This window comes from Phoxinus phoxinus (assembly GCF_949152265.1).
Source record: "Phoxinus phoxinus genome assembly, chromosome: 20".
NCBI classification, from domain to species: Eukaryota; Metazoa; Chordata; class Actinopteri; order Cypriniformes; family Leuciscidae; genus Phoxinus; species Phoxinus phoxinus.
Window position 1 is genome coordinate 20267248 of NC_136895.1, and position 22182 is coordinate 20289429.

A 22182-nucleotide genomic window follows, 5' to 3' on the forward strand; every position below is an offset into this window, starting at 1 on the left:
ATGAAGCACAACAAAGGACATAATCAAGTCTGCCAAAATACTACTTACATATTTTAAATATAATAAATTAAGTGTTTATACAGATATAATCATTATTCATTATTATTTTTCCATTTTCTTTGTCATGCGCAATGCTTCATGGGATTGTAGTTCTTTCCGTCACTAAAGCCATCACACAGTCTTGTACCCTTTTCTTTTTGTCAAGTGTTCAAAATTTTTGCTTCAAATTTTGTAATGTTATGATGCACCTCGTATCTGGTTGGTTTGGTTGAATGGCTTATAACTCTTTAAATAAACTTTTTTTTTTTCCCTTATGGGAAAATTAATGGAAAAATTAATGACGGAAGACATAACTTTCGTCTTCCGTTTTAAGGATTTGTTTGGATATTGAGAAGATCCAAAGATTCTTCCCCCTGGAGGCCTAGAGTTCAGAAGAACTCTAAAAGACTTAAAGTAACCCTTCAAAATTATTAAAATCTTAAATTATATTTGCAAAGAATAATTTGAGATCTTTGTTCCACAGAAAATCTCTGAGGCACACTTTTTCCCTTAAAAGAATAGTTTTGTCAAATTGTATGTGTTAGTTGTTGCAAACAAACATGTATGATTCTTCCTTCTGTGGAACACAAATTAAAGGAATACGCCGACTTTTTGGGTCTTTAGCTTATTCACCGTATCCCCCAGAGTTAGATAAGTCCATACATACCCTTCTCATCTCCGTGCGTGCCGTAACTCTGTCTGACGCACACACCGCTAGCCTAGCTTAGCACAAAGACTGGAGGTAAACGGCTCCAGCTAGCATACTGCTCCCAATAAGTGACAAAATAACGCCAACTATTTACATGTTGTGATTTGTATAGTCACAGCGTGTACAAGAACAAGGTCACATGAGACACAGCCATCTTCTAACCGTATACATACTGGGAACTATATTCTCAGAAGGCGAAGCACTGCTACTTCTGCGGAGTGATTAGCGCAACACTCTGAGCGAACTCTCTGCTCCTCACCACGGGGGTTCCCAGTATGTATACGGTTAGATGGCTGTGTCTCATGTGACCTTGTTATTTGTATTTTGTAAATGTTGGCCAAAGTTGTCCATATGATTCGTGCACTATATTCCAAGTGCTCCAAATGCTTGGTGCGAGGAACAGACTGAAATTTCAGTTGTTTTTCCTGTTAAAAGTTTGAACGGCTTGAACATTTACCAAAGTATCTTCATTTGTCTTCTGCAGAGGAAAGTCTCATACATGTTTGGAATGATGACAGGACTTTTACTTCTGAGTGAACTGTTCCTTCACTAACCGCGAGTACATGTCTTAGAGTTGTGTGGATAATGATCTTCTAGAGGTTGTAAGTTCAATCCCAGGTAGAGGTGACCCAGAAACCGCAAAGTTACTGACGTCTCTCAGTTTGGCTGTATCAGCATTTTACTCCTCCAGCGCTGCCGTCAGTGCGCGATAAATTGGTTTGGATGAAAAATGTCTGCTAAATGGCAGGTCGGTAAGAATCACCACAGGAGACCAGCCGTCTATGAGGCACAATAGAGGCTGACTGGAGTTATGCGATGTGGCGGCTCGGGTTGGTTTTCCGCGTGGAGCTCAGAGGGGCTGTTTCGGGCAGATGCTTCACATTCCTGGGTTCGACAGAAGCGTGTCCTGAGGCCATGGCTGTCATGATCATACATGCTGCACAGATCTGCCGGGCTGAAGGGTTAAACTAGCTCGCAAACGCTTGTCTGTTAAAACGGCCTTGGATTCAAAGGATAGTATTTCAAGTCTCATGTTTTGGTTTGGTAATAAAATAAATTGGTAATAAAACATGCTATTTTAACTATATTATATATAACTATTGCGCTACATTTACTGTTTTATTGTGAAAATACTCGATTTTTGTGGGAATTCCGTTGAAAAAAACAAACAAAAACACACTTGTCCAGAAACATGGTATTTCAATGGTACCTAATGAACATGGTGTTTGGATGCCAGGTCCAAAATAAAAAAGTACAGTATTGAAGTCATTGTATTATCAAAAAATACATTACTTAATTTCTTAGACATTACTTCTTTTTTTTTTTCTTTTTTTTCAAGATTTTTTGTTTTTGTGTTTTGTCTGGTGTGTGTTTTGATTTAGTGTTTTGGTTTGGTGTTTGTTGTGTTTGGTTTTTGTTTTGGTGTTTTGTTTTGTTGTTTGTTTTGATTCGGTGTTTTGTGTTTGTTTTGTTTGTTTTTGCTTTATTTTGTGTTTTGGTTTGTTTTGATTTGGTTTTGGTTTGTTGTGTTTTTTTGTGTGTGTTTTTTTTAGGGCTGTAAACGATTAATTGCGATTAATCGAATCCAAAATAAAAGTTTGCGTTTACATAATATATGTGTGTGTAATTATTTTGTATATATAAATACACACGCATGTATATATATTTGAGAAATATTTGCATATATATTTTTATATGATTTATATTATATATAAATAAAACCATTTTATATATAAATAACACATTTTTCTTAAATCTATAAATGCATGTGTGTGTATTTATATATACAAAATAATGACTGGTATACACAATACACACATATATATTATGTAAATACAAACTTTTATTTTGGATTCGATTAATCGCGATCAATCATTTACAGCCCTAGGTTTGGTTTTTATTTTGTGATTCATTTGATTTTTGTTTTGTTTAGTTTCTCTGTTAGTTTAGTGTTTTTGTGCGGGTTTTGGTTTGTTTTTGAGTGTGGTTCTTTTATTATAGTGTCTAACGGATATGAATGCACACTTTTTGTCTCTTGTAGAAGCAAGATCAGGGACGGAGCTTGTTGGACGTAGTGTATAAACACTTGGAGCTAACTGAGCAAGACTACTTCGGCCTTCAACTAGCAGACGACTCTTGTGACAGCCAGGTAGGCGCTCACTTGTCACTCAGCCGTCATCATCGGCACTAGACACCCATATAAAGCCTTGTTCATTCAAGCAGCACATCCTGTTGCGCAAAAGTGCATTGAACCTGAAAAATGCATCTTTTTTTTGCATATCAATGATATGAAAGATGCGAAAATATTTTCCCATGTACCTTGTTCATTTTCAGTCTATTATTTATAGCGAATACGAAGCAGTTCAGTGGTTATTTTGGTTTCTAGACACCGTGTCTGCATAAACAGGAAAGTTGAATCTCAGGTCACACATTAAAACGCTGCTCTCGGTTTCTGCTCCTAGTAAAACGAGGCGAATGTTTAATTCATTACGTTTGATGTTGTAGTTTTTATTTTATTTTAATCGACAAGCAATTTTGGTGCCTTTCACATTGATGAGTGTGTGATTGTCACGAAAATGTTGTGCTGTGAGTAAAAAAGGGCCTAAATTTCATACACACCGTCTTATATTGTTTATGACTGTGTTTCAGAGGTGGCTGGACCCAAACAAATTTGTTAGAAAACAGCTGAAAAGTAGGTGTTTCTTTACATTTTTTTAATTTGAAGGTTTTTATTTGTATGGCATATGAGTAAAATGTTCTTTTTGTAATTATTTTTTTTACTTTCAGGGCCATCCCCACATAATCTGAGGTTCAGGGTGAAGTTTTTCGTGAGTGACCCTGGTAAATTACAGGAAGAGTACACAAGGTACAGTTTTTAAAACAAATGTACACTCCTACGCATATAAAAAGTAAAAATAAAACTTAAATCATATAAATTAAATCTGTGTATATCGTAAAAAAACACACATTTTCTCTCTCTGGAAGCTCATTACGTATTTATCAGTGATTTTTGTAATTTTTTATCATAGATATTTGTACTTTTTGCAACTGAAGCAGGATATTCTGAGCGGCAGGTAAGGATACACGTTCTACATGTAAAATGCATAATTCTTCCCTCTCAAAGCCAATCTCATGTAACTATTTTCATTTGCTTCTTTGCTAGGCTTCCTTGCCCACAAAACACTGCAGTTCTTTTGGCTTCTTATGCAGTTCAGGGTAAGTATTACAGATTATTTATGCATTATGGGTTTTTCAGTGACATATATGTTGAAATACAAAACTAATGTAATGAGGTGTATTTTGTATCTTTGTTTCGTGGTATTGTGCGAAGTATATCACTTGCCCTTCATCATTACTTAAACATCAGTTTTAATGAGGCAAAGTTGAGGAACCGGTTGCAGACTCTCTGACCTGTGGTTTTGTTTGGCTGGTGATATAACCGTCCGCACAGGATGCACAAAGGCTCTACGGTTTGCCAAATAGTTCATGATCTGCCTTTTGTCTCTTTCCTGTCCTTGTCTGACCCATTTCCAGTAATAAAGCTGAAAAATGTTCAGCTAGTGCCGATTTATTACATGATTAACAATCTGTTGTAGTAGCCAGTCATGTTAGACTCAGCACAGCTGATGCGTTTTACTAGTAGCTTTACATTTGATTCTTTTATCGGATGGAAATCGCATAAGTTTGCTCTGTTTTTAATAGATTTTTATTTTCATTTAGATTTTTTTAGGGTACATATTATTATTTTTCTTTTGTATTTATAATATTGGATATTAGTGCGTTTTTTTTTTTTTTTTTCATTTAGATTTGTCCTATTTTTCATAGTGCTGACTTAACGTTAATAATTTAATAGTACTAATATTTTAATAACTGCTAAATGAACATCAGACAGATCATGCTTCAAATTTGAGTTAAATGTACTTGGAAATTTTATTGTTGTTTTTTGAGAAAATTATACAAAATGTACAAATGTACTTTTTTTTTGTTGAGAATTTTACAAAATTGTTCAATGCTTCAAATTATAATGTTGGGATAAACGTACTTCCAAATTTAGTTGTGGTGGGTTTTTTGTTGTTTTTTGAGAAACTTGTACTAAAATTGTTTATTGCTTCAAATTATAATTGTGAGATAAATGTATTTGCAACCTTAGTTTAAGTGTTTTTTGAGATTTTTATTTATTTAATTTGTTTTATTAATTATTGTTAATTGTATTAGGTTATTTCCCACAAACATTTTTAATAAAAAATTATCAACTTATCAGTATCAGCCAATTTTTTTTATGTTATTTGGGAATAAAAGTAAATGGTGTCGATTTTAAGGGGTCTCCAGTAGCTTCTATGAGGAAACTGGAAGCCTGGCTCTATGAAAGGGTGAAAGACACATTGTGCCTCACATTGACACACACACACATGGTTTCTTGGCCTGTTTTGTGTTTCAGCTGAGTTGGGGGACTACAGTCACTCGGAACATTTGTCTGGGTACCTCTCGGAGTACAGCTTCATTCCCAACCCTCCGCAGGACTTTGAGAAAGAGGTCGCCAAACTTCACCAAGAGCACAAGTAAGACGCGTCCGTGAAATCCTCCAGTGTGTTAAAGATTCTTATATTTAACTGAGTGTCAGTGGAGACGGAGGAACAAAGGGTCACAGCTGAACACACACACACACACATACACGGGCAGATTTGTGGAACAAGGCGGTTCATTGTTTGTGGATCTCTGAGATTGAGTCTCTCTTCTCTCTCTCTCTCTCTCTCTCTCTCTCGCTCGCAGTGGACTCACACCAGCTCAGTCCGAGTTTAACTACTTGAATGCTGCGCGGACGCTGGAGCTGTACGGCGTGGAATTGCACTATGCTCGGGTGAGTGACCGGCTCATCTTACCCCACTGGCTACCCCTCTTGTTTCATATGTACTGCAAACAAACACTAGAGGCTTGAATGATATCTGGTGCCACTCAAAACTGGGGATGGACCCTTGTTTTTTTTTGTGTGTTTTTTTTGTGTGCATTTTGTGTAGTTTAGATTTTTGCGTTTTGCAATTTTGCCCACTAATTTTAATATATTGTGTTTGTCTGTCATCAGTTTGTTTTATTGGTCGTTCTATTGTTTATTCGGTCATTCTATATATTGTAGTATTGCACCGAAATGTTTTTTTTTTTTTTTTTTTTTTTCTGTAACAAAAAGCAAAATTCAAGTTTTCAAGAAATCGAAACGGAAAATAAAGTTTATTTACTAATCTATCAAATTTGATTTAATCAACATTAAAGAAAAACCTGTATATAAACATTCAAAAATGTAAAAAAAAAATGTTACTGGTATGATTTTTTTTTTTTTTTTTTTTACTCTAATTGGTTGTTTAAACATTCAAACAGTGGCTGTAATAACTTGTTTTCATGACAGATTTACTCAAACATTAAATAATTAAGACAACATGTTAAGGAAAATTTTTATATAGTGCATATTTTTTGCATCACAGTTTCAGTCAATGATTTTGGCCAAAAATAAATAAATAAAAATGTTTGTTTGCTGAAATTGTTGCATCACTAATATATTGTTCTATGCATCATTTGTTCTGTCAATATATTGTTCTGTCATTCATTCGTTCGTTTGAACCATTCTATCCATCTGTCATTATTGGCTGATATCGAAATGGTCGCCAATATATTGAGCATCCCTTCTTAAGCAAACCAAAAGTCTAAGCACTCTTTAAAACAAAAATGGTTTTGATGTTGCCGTGGAAACTGCATCCTTATGGTTTCCCACTCTTCATGATTTCAGGACCACTGTAACGCAGAGATATACATGGGAGTTTTGTCTGCCGGCATCTCCGTCTATAAAGACAGGGTACGAGTCAACCACTTTCCATGGTAAGGGTCGTTTTAGCTGTACATTTCTTTAGAGTTGGACATTTTCATTGAAATAAACACACTTGAAAGCTTGTGGATACAAATTCTCATTCGAAACATCTTTTATGACCCCTTCCCTCTCTTTCTCTTGTTTCAGGTTGAAAATTGTAAAAATATCTTTTAAATCTAAACAGTTTTTTATACAACTAAGAAAAGAACTGGTATGTATTTGTTTAGACGTATTGTTTTACCTTGAATCGAAATCTGTCTTTACCTTAGATTACTTACAAATTGTAGTCTGTTACTGATACAAATTACATGATGAAAATTCTAGTTAGTAACATAGTTACATTACACATTTTAGGTAATCCGATTACTTTTAGATTACTTTTAGATTACTTTTGACCTACTTCGTTTATCTTATTGATTTGAATAGGATAATTTTGTACAATATTGATATAAAAACACAAATGGATAGAAATTATACTCTATTCTTTGCATCAACAACATGAATTGGATTGACCATTACATTGCATCAGGGTTTCCCAAACATACAGTTGAAACGTGAAAAATTAGAATATCGTGCAAAAGTTCATTTATTTCAGTAAATTCAACTTAAAAGGTGAAACTAATATATTATATATAGACTCATTAAATGCAAAGTGAGATATTTCAAGCTTTTATTTGTTATAATTTTGATGATTATGGCTTACAGTTTATGAAAACCCCAAATTCAAAATTAGAATATTGTGCAAAGGTTTTTTTCACTTTTTCACTTTTCGAGTTTCACCTGTATAGAAGTGAAATTATCTACTCAAAAAAATAACTATTATGAGTATTATAAAATGTAATATAATCTGATTACAAGTAAAATGTAATATAATCTGATCACAAGTTCTTAATGTTTGGAATCTGATTATGTAATGCATATTATATAATCAGTTACGACCCAGCTCTGGCTGTAGTTGTGAAATTAAAATTGAATTGCGAAGCTTTATTGGTATTGCTAGTAACTACATACTAAAATGGATTATTTGCTAAATACAGTGAGCTCACCAAACCTTCTTTCTCGTCTTCCTCTGTTTTTTTTTTTCTTTTCTGTGTCACAGACTGAGAACAGAGAGTCTTTATTGGGTTTCAACATGATGAACTACAGAGCTTGTAAGAACTTATGGAAGGCCTGCGTGGAGCATCACACGTTCTTCAGACTGGAGCGACCCGTTCCTCCCGAGAGGAACCTCTTTCTGCAGTACTTCACCCTCGGATCCAAGTTCCGCTACTGGTGAGGGTGTTAGAAGAGTTTGTTTGTTAGGGTGGAGTGGATATAGGAGCACGCAATGGCATTTGGAAAATTACATTTATGCAAAAAATCTTTAAAAAAAAACCCAGTATTTTTATCTTGTTTTCCATTACAAATATATATATATAAAAAAATCTTAAATCAAGATAGATTTACTTAAAAAGCAAAATAACTTAAAATATGAAGTCTTGTTTTCTCAAAAATCATCCAAAATAAGTGAGTTTATGCTTAAAATAAGAAAAATAAATAAATGTAATTCTAAGGTAAACAAGATTAGTTTTCTGACCCCATTTTTTTTTTTTGATTCATCTTAAAGGGGAACTGATTATAATTCAATAACATGTTGGTTATTAAAATTGTAAACAAATAATTCAAAAATAATATTAAAAACAAAAGTTTTTCCCCAATACTGAAATTTACATTTGTTGTTATCAGAGCACAGCCGTGTTCGATGACGTCACTGGCATGGTACCACTGTGGGCTACTAACGTTATGTCAGGCTACTCTACTGCTACTCTGACTGAACTGACTCATTTTAACAGTATGGACAGGGAACTGTACAATTTAACACTAAAAACAGCATTTAAGTTAGAAATTGAATCATCAAATGAAATAATAAAACTGCATATTCTTCACTGTATGAATGAAACGTATACTGATTCTTATATAGACTGCTGTCACTTTAAGAACTGCAGGGATAGAATATACTGATACACATACACGATTTCTTACAGATGTTTACATTAACTTAAGACAAAACCAACTGTTTATGTGAACCTTGTGTGTTTTTGACTCTTTAAATGCAATAAAACGATAAAGAGAATTTAGTTTAGTGCACGCGCTGTGACAGCTGACTGTCTGTGCATTGCGTTTAGGCGTTTGCGCTCGTCAAATTTAAACTGGCAAGGAGCGCCGCCGCTAGCCTGGCTCCGCCCTCCTACGTACTTCCGCTCAATTTTCATTTTCCTTCAGAACTACGTCTGGGATTATGGTATATTCTTGGGTTTTCTCCAGTCAATTTTTTACCGGTCCAATCAGCGAACAGAGGGAGTGGCTGAGAATGATGACGTTGAGGTTGTGTGCTAGTTTGAGTCGTCATACGTCAAGACCAAACGTTAGCGATTGGTTATGGCAGATCCAGAGTGGCTCTGGGCAGATCCAATAGTTTTAAACTTCAACAGAGCACCCGCCTACAAGGAAGTTAACGCTTGTCAATGGAGAGTGGCCAGACTCTCTGTACAAATGAAATGTACGCGATTCTGGTAGAACGAGGCTACGCCGCCGCGTCTCTCATACACAGTTTGAAATCACAGCGGCTGAAATTACACTAACAAGTATCTTGCTGGTGTCGTCGATGGATATTGCTTATATTGGATAGCATCCTCAATGTCGGATTAATTTAGCAAGGTGATCTACGGTGAAGGTGAACATCTCGATAACAACTAAGGGGTGGGGGGAACTTGTTTACAGGACCCTCCGTGGTCACATTTATGCCACAGTCATTTTGCAAACAGGTTATTCGGTCCTTGATGGCCTCAAAGGTGTTATATTCGCTTGTTGGACAGATCACAATTTTTGAACATGCTCTCGAGATGCCATTTTGCTGGAGCTGTCAAGGTAGCCTACCATGCCAGTGACGGCACGGACCGCTGAAGTTCAAGATGGCTGCGCCCTAGTAACAAAACAACAAACTAACATCACTGTTTCCCCCCCTTGTAGTTTTAAGTGTCCTACCACAAATAACAATATCACATCTGTTATATTACATTTACTTCCTATTTTGTTTCAGTTCCCCTTTAAACTCACTTAATTTGGATGATTCCTTTCAGAAAACAAGTCTCAATATCTTACGTCAAATAGCTTCTTAAGTTAATGTATCTTGATTTAAGAATGTTTATACTGGAAAACAAGACAAAAGAATATAATTTTTTGCAGTGTAGATGTTCCACCTGAAGATTTCACGCTGGAAAACCAATGGCAAATAATTTTGCTGTTCTTTTCTCCTTGTCTTGTGACGTGCAAGTATGGGAACGTGCAAATCGGCTCCTTTTGATCTGAATTAATTCTGAGTTGGTTCAAAACTCTGATTCAGCTAATAGTTTTCTATCACTTTTTTCCTCCTCATAAATGTTCAGTTTTACACATTTTCAAAATTAAAGTGTGCTTAATTGTGGTTTATCTGTTTGTTTTCTTAACTAGAATAAATATATAATGCATAAATGTCATACTGAATTTAATCGAAAAGCTAAAAAAGGTATGTTTTATTTATTTAATATGGCCTACCCTTCGAAATATTTTGGTTGGTTGTTGTGGTAAGTCATTTTGTCATCTGTTGTACGGCTATCTCTCCTGATTCTTGCACACATTGAGTTTTAAGAGTTGGCAGTGACACTATGTTCTGGCTTTTTTGCAGTGGTAGGACAGAGGCGCAATCTGTACAGTACGGAAAGGAACGAGGCATCAAGAACAGAGTTTTTGCACGGTAACTTTTTTTTTTTTTTTTTTATAACCAATGAGGGGTTGGGGGGGACACTGCAAGTAATATGCATTATGTAAGTAGAGTTTTTTAAAAAATGAAATGTTATGTGTTAGTGATACCCAACCATTGTCTTTGTTTGTTAACGGCAGTGTCATTTTAGTATAATTGATATCCTATTAGTTTTTAGTAATTTTGAATAAGTTTTCATTTTATATTTTCCATTTTAATTGTAAATTTAATTAAAGTTTTAGTCATTTGTTTGTCAATTGTATTAGTTTTTTTTAAAATGTCTATCATTTTATACATTTTTATTTAAGTTTTAGTTTTTTAGTATCAAGCATCAAGAAAAATTGCCTTGGCAACTCAAATAAAAAAAGTTTATTTCAATATAAAAACACTTTTTTTGCAACTAACTTCAATATCGTGATAAAACCGTATACTGGGATACAAGCTTCAGCATAACCATCACGTCTTTGATAGTATGTGCCGATTTGTGCGTGTTTGGGTGTGTCATCCCACCCATTTAGATCCCTGTGGTGTTAAAGTGTCAGTGTGTGTTTGTCGGCGTGTGGTCAGATGTTCTCAGAATGACACCCAAACACAGGAAGTATAAGCAGGGCTGTGAAGCACACGACTGTGAAGGGCGTGCGCATGTCATGCACATGTTTGTGAAAACACACTCAGACATTCTTGTTTCGAGAGCAGCGTTTGTGCGAAGATGCTGAGGCTGAAAATCAAACTACGGTTTATGTTTCATCATAGGAGGTATTTCTTTTTGTCTACACCGTCCTGTTCTCAGTGAAGTGTACGATAATCGTGCTTTTGAGGAACGGCTCAATCTAAAGCTTTTTGTGGTTTTTAGAAAAAGCGTGTGTACGAACATCGTAATATAAAAGCAGTTGTTTCTTAACTACTGGTTGGTTTGGTGTATTGTTTGTCACATTTTTTTTCTGGTATTTTTGTTGGGGAGGGAAAAACATTGTAAAATGTGTAAAATTTTCCATGTTGATTTATGTAAATGTTAAGAGTTGAGTTAAAGTGGAAAGTTTTTCTTAGTATTTCTTAAGTGTAACAAAATCTAAGTAACTTTTGAGAAAAGTTTCAGGGCACTTTGATTGAAAATGCTCTAGGCATTTAGAAGTAGCATGTGTATGAACTAGGCAAAAGGAAACAGAAATAATGTTTGTTTAGTGCTACTGCAGTTGGTTACTTAAGGGGTAACTTAAGTTGACAGAAAATAACGTTTTCTTTGTAAACTAGTTTCGTTTTAATCACTTTTTCAGAGGTTTCATTGGAAAAAGTAAAAAAAAAAAAGTTTGTTTATAGTTTTTAGGAGTAGCAAGTGTGCAGACATCGTAACAGGAAAGAGTGTTTGTGTGTAAACTAGTGTTGGTGTTGCTCGTAACCTTCTGATGTATTGTAATGTGTAAAATGTGCAATGTTGGTTTACATAATTCTACGAAATATCGCAATATTGTGAAAAATCGACTTTTCAAAAAGGCACTTTGTTAGAAAATGTTCATGGCTTGCAGGAGTAATGAATATCGTACCAGGAAACGCATTAAAATAGTTTGTTTTTGTACTTTTGTTTTTGTACTTTTGTTAAAAAAACTTCAGAATGTGTGAAAATGTAACTTGTTGCTTTAGGTACTGCAAAAATGTTGACTTTTTTTTCGCAATGTTGCTAAACGTTTACTCTAAAAAAGATTTTTTTAAAGAGTGAAATGTATTAAAAAAAACTAAGGTAACAGGAAACAACTTTAGTTTGTAAAGTACTATTTCACTTACAAAAAAATAGTAATATAGGCCTAACTATAGAATATCATATAAATATCGTAATTCTAACAGTTATATAATGTATGATGTCAAATGTGCCATGTTGGTTCACGTGCTAAGTAAATGTCGCATTAGTGGTCCTAATATCATATTCAAAAGCAAACAATTCTGATCTTGTTTTACTTTGGAAATTGAATTGTTCAATGTTTCTTGTGGTTCTGGTTGATGAAGCAGGTTGTCGCATTATAAATGATCTTTTGTGAATCGAATGTGTTTCCAGGTCACCAAGCAAGCCTCTGGTCAGGAGACTGATGAGCGGTTTGGACTGGGAGACCGTCAGCAGGAATTCCCTCTCGGACGACCGACTCGAGACTCAGAGTCTGCCGAACCGTTCTCCGCCGGACTCGCCCGATCAGTGAGTTCACACAAGAACAAACTTCCCTACATATGCAGGTTTATTCACTTACACAGTTTAAAGCTACACTGTGTAATTTTTTAAGTTGATTCTTAGCAAAAAACGCTGTTCTTTTAAATTATATGTGCTCATTAATGTATAATTACTTCTACCAACTAATCAAGTATTCTCGTAAGCGTAGAATCTGCCATTTATAATACATACGAGCGAGTCGCTCGAAAGGCGGAAGCCATGTTGCGCCTCCATCTTGAAAATACATTAGCCAAAGAGGGACATACCTGGAATTTCAAGCTTCGCCTTTCGTGCTTTTACACTCAGTGGCACAGTGACAAATGCTCAGGGGATTACTCGCGACTGCCGGCAGATTTGAAATACGTCCACCGTATGAGTTAAAATGCCCTCTGAATGGGAGGGGCTAGAAAGTAATATTCAGTCGGTAGTCGTATACAATTTCACAGCTAGATGGGAGAAAATCCTACAGATTGTAGCTTTAAGTTTTTAATTTGTTTCTTTCCTCAGCAGTAACTCCCTGTTTACCACAGAGGGCGCGCGGGTCAGGCCGTCCTCCATCGGTCACCTAGTCGATCACGTGATCGATGACTCGCCATGCCAGACGTTCACTAATCACAAGTCTGCATCCTCCACGCAGGCCAACAGCATCAGCCTGGACTCAACACCGTAAGTTTCAAACTTTTTGCCTTAAAGGAGAACTCCGGTCAATTTTAACATTGAGCTCAATTTTTAGTAAATTTGGAGTGCTGTCAATACAGAGAACAACGACAAAAATCGGTGTTGCCTACACCGTGTTATCCTATTTTTAAAATTTGCACCCTATTGACTTGAATGGGGCAAGTTTTAAACCTGCTTTTATCCTCTTAACATCTTTGATGTGTCATTACAAGTGCCCAGCCATGTGAGTGATTCCTTCAGAGTGAACACGAGTGAATCTGACTGCAGTAGATGTGAAAGATATGAATAAAAATGATGTTATTTAAGCCAGCGCACATACCTGTATTTAGTTCCTGTTTTCGGTCGAAGTCCAAAGTAGTCGATTGTCGAGTTCACGCGCGTGATCATAGTAACTAAACCTATGCCTGTGAACTCGACAATCGACTACTTTGGACTTCGACCGAAAACAGGAACTAAATACAGGTATGTGCGCTGGCTGATATAACATCATTTTTATTCATATCTTTCACATCTACTGCAGTCAGATTCACTCGTGTTCACTCTGAAGGAATCACTCAACATGGCTGGGCACTTGTAATGACACATCAAAGATGTTAAGAGGATAAAAGCAGGTTTAAAACTTGCCCCATTCAAGTCAATAGGGTGCAAATTTTAAAAATAGGATAACACAGTGTAGGCAACACCGATTTTTGTCGTTGTTCTCTGTATTGACAGCACTCCAAATTTACTAAAAATTGAGCTCAATGTTAAAATTGACCGGAGTTCTCCTTTAAGCACGCCAGAGCGTCCAAGTCATAAAACAATATAAATTAAATCTTCATCTTACAGTGAAATATTTTACTTTTAAAAGTTTGTTCTACTAATAACTTTAGAGTGGATTCATTTGTTTTCGCAATTTTTTGGGCCTAACATTTTGTAAATCATTCAGAAAAACATGTTTACTCAAGCTATTGCATTCAATTTAATACGCACATTTATAGTTTACACGTAATGTTGAAATAAGACACAGCCTACATTAGGGCTGCACGATTAATCAGAATTAACATGGAAATCGCGCTTAACCTGTTTTTAATCGATTATTGCGATTATGAAATCTCAATGGCTGCCGGTTTTTTTTTGTTTTTATGCGCAGCTTGTCAGTGAAGCACGGGTCTGTGATCAGTAGTAAACGCTGCTCCATCTGAAAGCACTGCGAGTTTGAGTCGCTTATAACATGCATTTGAAAAGCAACACGCGTCAAACATCTTTCCAAACATGAAGCATTTATGAACCTCTTGTCCAACAAAAGACAACATTTAATAAATCAAGACATTTCAATCTTCTGTTTATTTAGCTACAGCGATAGTATGGTGACCATAGGGATTTCCTGGTGTGACGTGCGCGTCGTCTACTTCTGCGGCGGGGCATATTTGCCGTGTCTGCGTGAGAGCGCCCTCTGGTGTTCAGATGCAGCGGCATTTACTACTGATCACAGAGCCGTGCTTCACTCACAAGCTGCACATAAAATAATCACAGCCTTTGCCAAATCTCGTGCGGTTTAATTTCGATTAATCGTGCAGCCCTAATTTGGAGATTAAGTGTGAAATTATTATAATTTTAAAATATATTTTAAAAGTTGCCAGCCTACAGCAGCGTTTTTGGTCATTTTCATGGCCCCCAGAATTTTTTGTTGTATGAATATCTAAACATGCAATATATATCTAAAGTAATAACAGAACCTCTGCTTTAAAAAAAAAAAAAAAATCTGTTAATTCTAGTAAAATTAGGCTATTTTAATTTATATGCTGTTTATTGTTGATGATCGCGTTATTTTGCATCTGCTTGTATATAAGATCGCTGGTTTCTGCTTTTTTGCCTGTGTTTTGGTCTGGAGATTCTGTACTCGTTCAGGAGATGTGTAACAGCATAACTACCTTATAACAGTGATAACACGGAAATAAGTAATTAGCATGGAAAACATTTCTCATACATGACGAACTAACTTGTCAATGGCAGAGAAAAAGTGCAAACCTCTAATGTTAGGTGCGATTAATCGCGATTAATTACTGAAAAATGTGTGATTAATTAGTTAATTTTTTAATCGATTGACAGCACTAGTAATCATTTTTACATGAGATATCCATCTGTTTATCACAAACTTTCATCCTCTTCAGTGACTCAATTGTCTCAAAAAATGTTTTAACCATAATGATTTTTATCAACTTGACATATTGAGGGTTTTTTGTCGTGGCATTTGGCAGTGTGTTTCAGGCTATTGTGAAGATAAGCCACTTGAATGTTTCCCCCAGACAGTACAGCTCGTATGCAAAATGTTATGATGCTAAAACTTGCTGCCTCTGTTTGACAAGCACATTGTATTTGTTTGCTTGTGCGTGTCCTGTAAAAGTTCTGACAGGTCACTTTATTAATTACCTCTTTAGTCATATTGTGTGCAGTACTTTGTGTATTCAAAGATTACACAATTCTAGATTTTGATCTGCTTGATGCGTTTTTATCACACACGGACTGGACTGACACGCTTTGAGTCATCAAAGTTTCCGCTGTGAAATGTTGTTCTTATTTTAGCACTGCACTGTAGACGCACACTCTCGCTGGCAACCTGAGGTTTAATATCGTGTGACCACATATCTCTGATGAAATGAGACATTGTTGGTTGAACACTATTTTCACACGCGTTTCAGTTTGAGAAACGGCGAGTTTTCGAGCTAGTGGAAATTGCTGTGAGCTTTGTGGTGGGCACAGTTCAGTGTGTTACTGTGGCAGGACCGATTGAGTTCACACTGGTGAGCCCAACATTATTTTCCATTGGAATGAGCTGTGACCACGCTCAACACATTTCCTTTCTCAGATCGTGCCAGCAATCTCATTTCGCAATGTCAGATTTTCCGAATCAAGGCTGTCCAGACAGTACACCTTCGACTCATTGCGTGAGTTTTCATGTTCTATATAAAGATGAGTTGCTCTTATCTCTTTTTTTTTTTTTTTGACTTGAAAGAATATGAAAATAAATTCCTGTACTTGCTTGGTAAAATGTGATCAAGACTAATCAAGTTCAATTCAAAATTCTATTGCCTAATCAACATTCAGTATGCAAATAAATGGATGAAAGTAAGGACCAATCAAAATTCCGTATGCAAACAAATGGAAGAAAGTAAGGACCCATCAAAATTCAGTATGCAAATATGACAGACATCATTGCTATATTGTTTTTGTTAGATATTTTTAAAAGCTGAAAATTCTTTTTAAGAGTTTTTAAAAGTTAGTGCTACTAACAACCATTTAAAAAAAGTTTTTATTAATTGATTTGTTTGATTAAACGATAAATTCGATAAATTGGCAAATTTTATTTCTAGCATGATGTTCTTGTTCAATGTGCAAAATTGTAAAATTTATTATTTAAAATTTGTATTTTATTTAATTTTTTTGCTACATTTATTGCTATAAATGTATTGATTTGTGTTGCTAAGTATTTGCGGCCCTAATGTTGTGTTAATCTTTTTTTTACTCCACATTTGCGCAAACTATTGCATAAAATTTTAATGCGCACGTTTTTTGTTTTAATCACTAGTGACATTTCTCAGCAATTTTCATTATTATTTCTTATTTAGTTTATCGCCTAGTTATTGCAGCCTTCTAGTGTAGCTAGCTAATTATTCGTAAAACCATTTTTACGTAAACTATCGCATTTACGCAATTCGTTTTACTTTCGTTTTTGTAGGGCTCATTGTTTGCGAGAAAAATCGAATAGTTTCAATATAAGACCTAACTAATAGCTTTTTATTTTTAGTTTATCGATTTAATCAATTGGTTGTTAACATTTGAAAAGTTGACATTTTCTTCAATTACAAAGCCTAAGTTTGTATGTTAAGTGGATCAGGAAACTTGACCTAAAACTGTACGCTATCTAGCACCAACCTTTTATTCATTTCGTCTATTTAGTGTCACGTTGCGTTTTCGACCCGTCACATTCGACTGTCACAACCCACATTTAAACAACACAAAAGGCGAATCGGATGTCTCTGCCTTCAGCCTGACAATTGAAACAATCCTGGTCTTTGTTTTAACAGCGATTTTTTTTTTTTCTTCTTTTTTTTTTTTTTTCTTCTTTTTTTTTCGTCTCGTTTGTTTTTATTATGTAAATGTCCTGGAGGCCGGGGCGCTGAGCGCTGTCTGTAGACTGCAGAGCAGAGGGGCTTTCATGCTTGAAATCTGAGCATTCATAATGAGACACACACACACACACACACAGACATGGCTTCTCTCTGAGGCAACAGTCCCGGGTCTTAATACTCTCCGCCTGGTATGCAAATACTGCGAGCTTTGATGAATTGTTGGAAATCTTCACTAAACACCCAGCAGATATACAGCGCTGCTCATGCCTCCTGCTACTTACTTACAGAACATAAATCACCGCTGTTGCCTAGGCTACGGCATTTTATGAAAAGTCTGAAAATGATTATGAGGGAATCGGATCATCTTACCCATGATCCTTGGACGGTTTACAGTTCAGTTTATCCCTGTTTACAGGCAAGGTTCCCACGGACGGTCATGGAAAAAACAAAAATTTTACACTTGGAAAGAGCGAATTAAAGTTGTCTAGTTTACGATTGGCTCTGAAATATTAAATCTGCTAGAAATTGGTAATCGTGCACTTCTGAAAAATGTATGAAAGGCTCAGAAGTGAAAATATGTGTAAGAAGTCAAAGATCAAAGGTTGTCACATCTCCACGTTTGCTATAATAAAGTATGAAACAAGTTTCCAAACGTATCGGATATTTATCAGCCTATATTGAATATTAAATTTTGGACATTTGTTTTTTTCCTGTCTAGTGCTACATTTAAAGGATAGATTTAGGAGCACTGTTTCTTGAAGAGTTTTTTCTTCTAGTAAAGGACTGAAAATTCACTGCAACTATTCAACTTTCTCATCACTTATTAATGTCAAATTGACTACTTATTAATATTAATAATGTTGTGATGCCTACATCCACTTAAGTACCTAAACATTGGTCAAATTGATTTTATTTTTCAGTTTATTTAAGATTAAAAAATATGCATATGTAAATAGAAAAAAAACATTTATCGGTCAGATTTTTATATGGGTAAATTAAAATTGTGCTATGAAAATTGTAAATGTTGTTTAATTATTCATCTGTAGATTCCACAGTCTCTCTATATTAAAGTAGCATGAAATATAGGAGTGAAACCGTTTCTTGAACAAGAAAAAAAAAATTGGACAGGCTTTGATTTTGTCCATACAGAATTGATTGGATGGTTGTGGTTTTCTATTGGTCGATCTCATGTGAGTGACAGGTTTGTCCCGCCCTCACGCCAGTGAACGCATCATCAGAGTAGTCAAGAGATGCTGCAAGAGGGAGGGGAAGTTATTTTGATTAAAGATTATGAGAGCAAATGAATTTAAAACAATGATCGCCAATAAATTATTTGTAATAAATACTCCAGTATTCAATAAAAAAAACAAGAATTGTCCCTTTTGGTTTTATGGTGACTTTAAATGGCACTAATGTGGCATAAGAAGGGATGTGTTGTTTATTTCTCTAAAAATGCAATAGATGGCGCTATACACTTACACAAACATAATTTCACACAAATCATGGACTCTTACTTGAGTGCGTTTTCCATGAGTTACTGTGAGATTGTCAAATATTTGATTTCTTTGGTGTTACCAGCCCTGACCCCACAAATGCAGTATGTGATATATTCAGTCATTTACCTTTGTATTATTTTTTATTTTATTTTTCAGGTCTCCCGATGTCACAACCGATGAGCAGCCGCCCGCTCTGCCCCCAAAACAGTCCAGAAAAGACCCTCTGACCCACAACGGCAGATCACAGTCTCAGCACGAGTTGGACGACCACCTCAGCGAATTATACAATGTTCCTGCGTCGTCGGGAAAGAGCATGGTGGGTCTTAACACACACACACACACACACACACACACACACACACACACACACACACACTACATGTGTTTGTTCGTATCGGTTTGACTCCTATCGTCTTTGTTTCCACAGAATGGAGCCGTGCCTCATGACAATCTTGTTCTGATTAAAATGAGGCCGGATGAAAACGGGCGATTTGGGTTTAACGTCAAGGTGCGTTTTTGATCATTCGACTTTGTTTAACTGTTTATAAGCTACAATTAAATGTCATAATTTGTAGGTGTAAATTCTGAATGCATGTACATTATAAAAGCATATTTTGGATGTTGTTTATCTATCTGACAGATATATGTGCGTGCGTTTGTGTAATCAAGTGTGATGCATGTGTGCATATAAATGTGTGATAAGAGAGATAGATAGAGAGATATAGAGATATATAAATGTAGATTATATTAGTACTGTAAATAATTAAACATTTATTTTAACATGTTATATTTATACAAGTATGTATTTTTAAATAAAAAATGTAATTATCCATAATTTTTTACCGGTATTAACAATTTACAATTACAACAATTAAAAGTGTATTTATAAAAATATATTACAATTTTAATTACTGTTTTAAATAATATTCTTTTAAAAAATACACATTAAAAAATAATTTAAATACATATATTTTTAAAAAAATTACTTTTTTTATTTATTTTTTATGTATAATTAAAGTATTTTCTTAATTACAATTTTATAAGAGCTCAATTCATATGAGTATATTGTATATTAAATTTTATATATATATATATATATATATATATATATATATAATTACAATGTATGTGTTGTGTATAAAAATATTTATGTATTTTTATATATTCATTCTTTATATATATATATATATGTATATGTGTGTGTTAAATAATTCTCCTCTTCATCCACAGGGTGGCGCTGACCAGAGGATGCCCATCATAGTGTCCCGTGTGGCTCCAGGAACTCCGGTAAGTTTATGCGTCAGATCAGATTGTTTTCTTTTAATGTCAGGTGACATGTGTCCTATTAAAGTCACACACCTCAGCCTGATGATGAATGATTCTTGACTGCATCCATTCGGACAGGAATATTGAAGTTTAAGGCGAGACACTACAGGTGAATAGGGTACAATTTAAAAATAATAGATATCACCATGACACGTCCTCAGTTGATTACTTACACAAGTTCATAAAAAAAATGTATTACAAGTTTTTGAAATTTGTATGTTTAATTATGCAAATTAGGTATTATCTCATTAAATATGCACACGTTTGCATATATTTTCGGTAGATAGATCTGAACATATGATAAAGCCAGGTGCAAAATTCTTTTTTCATTTTGTTTACACACAAGATAAAAAAAGATGTTCAGAGGGATTTCAGGATATATGCTTTCATTACCTAGGAAATCAAAATATACTGTCCATAGCCTTAAAAAATCGATTTTCGCCATATTTTTGGGATTAAAATGTCCCATAAATCAGGCCAGGAATGATTTATTAACAAATCCCTCTGAACATATCTTCAGAATACTGCTAAGTGTATAACTGGAAAATTTGGTGTACATAGGTGCTACATAGGCTGAGATGTTTCTACTGGAGGATGACAAAAAACCCATTTTGAGAAAAAGGCATTTAAAGATTTGTAATGTAAAAAAAATCATACTTTTTTTTAGTAGAAACAACTATTTACTGACACAATATCTTATCAAATAATTAGCAACAACAATACAAACCACCTAAATCACATCAAAACTTATAAACACAGTATTTATGGCCTTTAACTGAGCAGAAAAACAGTCAAAAACACACATCTAAGTGTCAGAGCGCATCACGTGATGCATCTGAACCAATCACGTTGTCAGAAATTGACATCAGCCAATGAGATTTCGCTTTTAGGGTTAAATGCCCATTTTACTTTCACGATTGGTTACTGATTAAAAGGAAATGACCATATTTGGATCCAACAGCATTGTACAGAAGAGAGAGAGCTTTTCAGACATGTGCGTCATTAAAGGAAGAACACAGAGATCGCGGAGCAGCGCGTTGATTTAGAACGCCAACTTTTGTTGAATTTCGGAGAAATCTACAGACGCAAATAGACAAAGTGTAGTAAAATAAAGACCTAAATGTGTATTTTGGACTTTTTTTCACCACAAGTCTGAAAGAAGACATGTTATTGAAGACAAATAGCCTAAAATCTCAAAATTGACCAGTGAAAAAAAACGATGTTTTTGCCTGCCGTGTCTCGCCTTAAACAATTTTGAATTCAATTTGTTATTTGAAAAGCATTAATTCAATGTTGAATGTATGTTGATTTCTTGACTTGTCACTGTTTTTCTCACCCTAACCCTTCTTCTGTGACCTTTGACCTCTCTCAGGCTGATATGTGTATGCCGCGCCTCAACGAGGGCGACCAGGTCGTGCTGATTAACGGACGCGATATCTCAGAGCACACTCACGATGACGTGGTTTTGCTAATTAAGGCCAGCTGTGAGGACCAATCAGGAGAGCTCATCCTTCTCGTCAGACCCAATGGTACGATCCGCCTGGATGGAGCTCCAAAATTTTAATTTTAATAGTAAGTTATTTGCAATACACTCACTTTCTCTCTTTCCTTTTCGTTTAGCCATCTATGATGTGGACGAGGAGCAGGAGAAGTTGGATCTGGAGCCAGATTTCCAGTACATTCCCGAGACGTCCAGTCTAGAGCCGAGCCACTCCGAGGCTGATAGTTTGAGGTCCTCAATGCAGCTGCTGAAAGACGGTCTTTCCAGCGGTACCGTGCTTGCACAGTTTGATGTAAGTCAGCTGACACACACTTTTCAATTTTATAATTTTATATATATACAGGTGAAACTTGAAAAATTGGAATATCGTTCAAAAGTTAATTTATTTCAGTAAATTCAACTTAAAAGGGGAAACTAATATATTAAATAGACTCATTACATGCAAAGTGAGATTTCAAGCCTTTATTTGTTATAATTTTGATGATTATGGCTTCC

At 35.2% G+C, this 22182-nt stretch overlaps 1 protein-coding gene across 3 annotated transcripts in view; it reads left to right on the forward strand.

Annotated features, from left to right (window-relative positions):
- The window catches only part of ptpn4b (protein tyrosine phosphatase non-receptor type 4b), a 35325-nt gene that overhangs the window by 7618 nt on the left and 5525 nt on the right, over positions 1-22182 (forward strand). For 2 of the 3 annotated variants that reach the window (XM_079593986.1, XM_079593987.1), the window contains exons 3-20: positions 2790-2897; positions 3398-3440; positions 3536-3614; positions 3778-3822; positions 3912-3964; positions 5187-5307; positions 5519-5606; positions 6525-6613; positions 6750-6813; positions 7702-7874; positions 10306-10374; positions 12428-12562; positions 13085-13240; positions 19017-19176; positions 19288-19368; positions 20091-20147; positions 21559-21715; positions 21807-21979. In XM_079593986.1, coding sequence (XP_079450112.1) covers positions 2790-2897; positions 3398-3440; positions 3536-3614; positions 3778-3822; positions 3912-3964; positions 5187-5307; positions 5519-5606; positions 6525-6613; positions 6750-6813; positions 7702-7874; positions 10306-10374; positions 12428-12562; positions 13085-13240; positions 19017-19176; positions 19288-19368; positions 20091-20147; positions 21559-21715; positions 21807-21979 — 1851 coding nt within the window. Of the gene's footprint in view, positions 1-2789; positions 2898-3397; positions 3441-3535; positions 3615-3777; positions 3823-3911; positions 3965-5186; positions 5308-5518; positions 5607-6524; positions 6614-6749; positions 6814-7701; positions 7875-10305; positions 10375-12427; positions 12563-13081; positions 13241-19016; positions 19177-19287; positions 19369-20090; positions 20148-21558; positions 21716-21806; positions 21980-22182 lie in introns of all 3 variants that reach the window. The other variant, XM_079593985.1, reaches the window with a different exon arrangement.